Raw genomic sequence first — 4,959 nt, 5'->3', positions numbered from 1 at the left:
TTCCAAAGCAGAGCCTGCTGTCAAATTAAAATACAGCAACAGCCACTGACCAGAGGGACATGCTTGCTGCCTGCACAGCTGCCACAGTGCCTCCTGGGCACAAACAGCCCCATCTCCAGCATTACAGTGGTGGCCATGGTTCCCAGCAGCTCAGTGGGTGAGAGCCTCTGGGGTGTGCCTTCCATGGCCCCCACGGGGCTAGGGAACTGCAAACACTCAGGTCCACACACCCTTTTACTCAGCCTTCTAAACCAAGCTGGATTTTCCACAGCTGGAGGAGACATGGGTTCTGCTGAGGAAGGACAGGGTGATGAGCAGCAGCCCATCAACACCGTGGTGGGACAGGGTGTGAGCTGCAAAGCTGGCAAGATGGTTTCAGCAGCAGTGCCGAGAGATGGCTGCTGCTGCCTCTGCACCAACGGCTGGGTCAGATCCCTCCCGGAGCTGCCTCTGGTGTGTTACCACGCTGGGCTGCAAGAGGGCAGCTGAGGAGGGTTTGCATTGGGAAACAGCTGCCAGAAAAACGTGCTCTGGAGGTAGAAGGTAGCATGGGGTGAAGGTGTGGGGTCAGTGGCAAAGTGTTGCAGAGCTTCAGCTGGTTGTGACCCTGATGGTCTGCAAGCTGGTCACTTTGGTACCAGCTGTTGCAGGGGATAAAGACAGCCTAAAATTTACTTCTGATCAATGTGGGAGCACCAGCAGGTCAGCCATTCTGGAACCACCCAGGATCCAAGGGTCAGCTCTTCAGTTAACCCTTGCAGGGAAGGACCAGGCCTTGAAACCCTCGAGAGAGACAAAATGAGCTGCCTGGGCAGGAAGGCCTCAGAACAGCCCTGAGCACTTTATTTCCACAGCTCTCAAGCCAACCCACACACACCAACAACCAGGCCTGGGGCAGGGCTGGGACTTTGCACACAGCGATCAGGGATGCTGGAAATACAGGGAAAGGCCGCACAGGAGGGAAGGATGTTTTTCCCTCCACAGGAGAGCAATGGGGACAGATCCAAACACAGGCCTGCCAGTCCCACGGCACCTTTGTCCCCTTCACCACCCCAATGCAGCCCTTTGGGCTGCACAGCCTCCCATGGTCCTGGACCCCTTCCCATGGAGCCATGCTGTGTGGGAACACTTCTCCACCCCAGTCCCATCCCTCAGCAACACCCAGGCCAGCACTGACCCCCCCACAGGATAACAGTCCCAGCCACAGGCACCCCTCTGCTGCAAGGCTGCAGCACCCACGTGGTGGGTTACATCTCTCTGGTGTAAGCAGCATCAGGGCGCCTCTCAGAGGATCTTGACAGCCTGCAGCATGTCTGCCAGCACGTATGAGCTGTCCCAGGGGCGCCCAGGCTGTCGCAGGGCCCCCTCCAGTGCCTGGGCACGTGCCCCCAGCTCTGTGGGCCCCCACTGGCCCTTGGGGCTGGGCTGGCAGAAGAGGATCTCATTAACCTCCCCTTCGATGCGGCGTGTGTAGAGCAGCGGGAACACCTCCCTGAGGGTGGCCAAGACTGACTCCTTCAGCTGGGCATCACGGCACACCAAGTTGAGCACGAAGAGTCCTGCAGCAGGGCAAGAGGAATGGGAGTTCAGAGCAGACCATCTACACTGCCCTGCTCCCTGCCTCCTTGTGGAAATGCAGTTCAATTCGTGCCACTCCAGGTGCAAATGTCTCACCAGCAGCACAAGAACTGGCATCTCCTGGTGCCCTTGGCACAGCTCCATGTCCCTGCTGCCACATGGGTCGTGGGCAGACACACAATCTGTTCCCAGGTACCACCTACACCTTCTGCCTTCACACACTGCTTCTTGGCTCCCTGGGATGTCTCAGCCTGCCTGGCCCAGCAGTGCCATGGGCCACCAGCTCCACTGACAGCTCCCTGCTGTCACAACACCCACTGAAACACCTGCATCCGGGACCTGCCGGGCAGATGCCATGCAGCAATCCTGGCTGCAGCCAACTGTTCTGATACTCAAATCCCACACAGACCGGCCATCCCAGCCCTGGGGACACCACAAGATCTCCCCCCTCCTACCTTCTGGCTTGAGGATGGTTTTAACTTTCTGCAGAAAGGGCTTTTCCACAAAGGCTGGGGGTGGGCAGCTCATCCCCACCGTGAGGTCTTTGCTGTCCACATCAAACATGATGGCATCATACTTGGCTGGGGCTGCAGGAGGGAGCACAGAGACTTGTTATCTTGTGGGACAGAGGTAAGCCATACACAGCAATGAGGCAACACATGGGACAGTCAGAACACGCCTTCTGCCACATTACGATCACTTCTCTTTCCTGGGGTTTCTCTTTCCACAGCAGCCATCCTTGGTGCTGGCAGAAGGCAGCAAATCTTAAGGCCCCCTGCACACATTGGCAAGGACAGGCCTGTGAGCTGCAGAGACCTGGCAAGGCTTGACCTCCTAACACATGCCAGGAGATGGGCAGGGACAGAAAGCAGGGCTCTGTTCCCAGCACAGCACCAAGTGGGGTCAATGGGGTGCTCAGGATGCTCTGTGAGGTGGTACCTTCTGCTGCCAGCTTGGCCACGTAGTCCAGGCCATCGGAGATGTGCACCTGCATCCGGTCACCCTGGGAGAAGCCAAACCACTGCGTGGCCACCTCCAGCATGGAGGGGTCGATCTCCACCACGGCCACATGGGCCTGCGAGAAGTAGTCGTGGATGAAGAGGGGCAGGCTGCCCCCACCCAGCCCCACCACCAGCACTGCCACCGGCCTTCCTGCCAACAGAGAGTGCCCAGATGAGCTGCTGGGTTGGGTGTGCTCACATCATTCATCCCAGCCCCTTACCCAAACCACTTTGGGAAGGGCACATGGGGTGCCCCAAAAGAGGAAAGCCCTGCCCCAAGCAACTGGGTTGTGACGACACCCACACGCCTGTCCCAGGCTTGCCTTGGGCACAAACTCTTACCACTGGTCTCCTCACCTGGGAGGGGGTCAGGGCCTCCCAGCAGGCAAAGCCCTGCAACCATGGCCTTGTGGTGCTCACAGCACAGGTAGCTCTTGTCAATGGCCGTGGGTGGATCAGAGGAGCTGGGTTTCTTCTTGTCTTTCCTTCGTTTCTTCTGGCCTGAATGACAGGAGGCATTGGCTGGTAAGGCAGGGCAGCAAAGATGCTTTCTGGGGACTAGACACCTCCAGCCCCTGTCCCACTGAGCGGGCAGGCAGCGGAGTGCAAAACCACTTCCAAAGCCACCCTGGGACAAGGCAGGGAAGTCCCAGCAGGCCTTTTATCTTCCTCACGTTATCAGTCTCACTCTCTGCCACGCTAAAAAGTCCCCCTTGGTACCTACTCCTTCTCAGCTGCCCCACCTACCTGGGGCAGGCACAGGGGCCTGGAGCCGAGCCTCTGACTGCACCACGTTCCTGTTGTGGAGGAAAACGAGGCGTCTGAAGTAGCAGGTGCCATCCCCCTTCACGTCCTCCACGACATACTCCCCACTCAAGGGGCTGGTGTCACAGTGTCGCACCGTCCGCACCCCGATGTCCCCTCCCACGGACAGGAAGGGCACCTGCAGGGAGGAGGGGGACCAGCGTAAGGAAGCAAAGGCTACAGAAGGCTACAGAAACAATGCCCACCCTGGCATTCCCACAACCTGAAAATGGCTAAAGAGTTGGGACAAAGGGGACACATTGTGGAAGCAGCAGGATGTGCCACAGAGCAGCCGGGGACACCAAGTGCGCCCCCGGTGCCCACGTGTTGGGGTACAGGGATCAAACACCCCAGACGTCCTGCAAGAGCTTAGGTTTGGGGAGGTTAGCAGGAAGGAGGAGACAGAAGGGACAGGAGAAGTTAAAGGCAAGCTTAAGAAGGAGCTGGATGCTCTCAAGGTTTCAAGACGCCTGGTCTTGGGATGCTGTATTTTGGAGGGCAGGCAATTCATAACAAATCCTGTCACGGAGGCACCTGAGATCCTGCCTCCAAGCAAAGGTGGCCAGCTGGATGGAAAAAACAAAGGAGCTACAAAGGTCAGCCTCCTGCCTGCCAGGGCAGCCAGCTCACACGTTGCAGCTTGGTCTCCCTTGGACAAGAGGGACTTGCTGCTGTCAGAGCACCAGCCTGGCCCCAGTTTCGGGAAAACTGGGCAAGGGGGTCTGCATTGGGGCTCACCTGCTGCCGGGCAGGGAGGCCCGGTGGGGCCAGTTCCATCACCTTCCCAGACAGCTCTGCCTGGATGCCTGCCATGCCCTCGTAGTGCTGCTCCCTGTGCAGGGCCACGGTGACCAGGCGCCCAAAGCCCGCGCTGCTGGCCAGCTGCCTCCGCCCTTCCTCTGTCCCAAAGAGCCACTCGGTTTCTCTGCCCTGTGGGACTGCAGAAGGGGCTGCCATCAGCCTGGGCCAGTCCCAGTCCCTGAGCAGCCACTCCAGCCTCCAAGAGAAGAGCTACAGGGAATGGCAGAACACCACGAGGAGGTTCCATAGCATGGCTAGAGCCATGATCTGCAACCTTCAAGACAGCCAAGACCTTCCCTGTTTTGGGCAGGCTCATGTAGGAGGCTGGAAAAGCCACATCTCATAAGAAGGATCCAACAGCCTCACGACCTGTCTCCAGGCTGTGCAAAGCCCCAGCTTTGCAGGTGTGCAGGGAGGGATCAGCGCTGCTGGCACAGCCTGATGCTTTTCCACCAGGTGCAAGCTCCAAAGGGAAGCGCAGCCCAGAGCAGCTCAGCCCTGGCAAGGCAGGACACCCATGCAGACCAGAGACACCTTTCTGGCTGTGTGTCCTGCACTCTGGTTTTAACCAGCAACATGCTACAGCAGCTCTCACCAGTATGAAAGTAAGAATCACCACCCCAGAGCCAGGGCCCACACTGCCCCTCTGCTGCCAGACACGCAGTCAGCAAGCTGGGTGCTTGCACCACCAGGCAAACACACATCCCACCACGAAGTCAGGACTGAAACATCAACCATCACCCTGCACGGGTGGGTTATTTCCCTCTCCAGCCCT

The 4,959-nt window shown here is 58.5% G+C and overlaps 1 protein-coding gene across 2 annotated transcripts in view; it reads right to left on the bottom strand.

The window, feature by feature from the left end:
- Window positions 1-1,269: 1,269 nt before the first annotated feature.
- Window positions 1,270-4,959, bottom strand: part of METTL13 (methyltransferase like 13) — a 4,611-nt gene continuing 921 nt past the window's right edge. Inside the window, exons 2-7 of one of the 2 annotated variants that reach the window (XM_009999862.1) lie at window positions 4,122-4,321; window positions 3,327-3,522; window positions 2,937-3,080; window positions 2,518-2,730; window positions 2,034-2,165; window positions 1,270-1,559 (exon numbers count right to left, since the gene is read on the bottom strand). In XM_009999862.1, coding sequence (XP_009998164.1) covers window positions 1,285-1,559; window positions 2,034-2,165; window positions 2,518-2,730; window positions 2,937-3,080; window positions 3,327-3,522; window positions 4,122-4,321 — 1,160 coding nt within the window. In that variant the 3' untranslated portion in view covers window positions 1,270-1,284. The remainder of the gene's footprint in view (window positions 1,560-2,033; window positions 2,166-2,517; window positions 2,731-2,936; window positions 3,081-3,326; window positions 3,523-4,121; window positions 4,322-4,959) is intronic. The other variant, XM_009999864.1, reaches the window with a different exon arrangement.

The sequence above is a fragment of the Chaetura pelagica genome, unplaced genomic scaffold (genome assembly GCF_000747805.2).
Source record: "Chaetura pelagica isolate M959 unplaced genomic scaffold, ChaPel_1.0 scaffold246, whole genome shotgun sequence".
Lineage (NCBI taxonomy): Eukaryota > Metazoa > Chordata > Aves > Apodiformes > Apodidae > Chaetura > Chaetura pelagica.
Note: the sequence above shows the minus strand (reverse complement) of the source record. Positions and strands in the feature narration are given on the sequence as shown.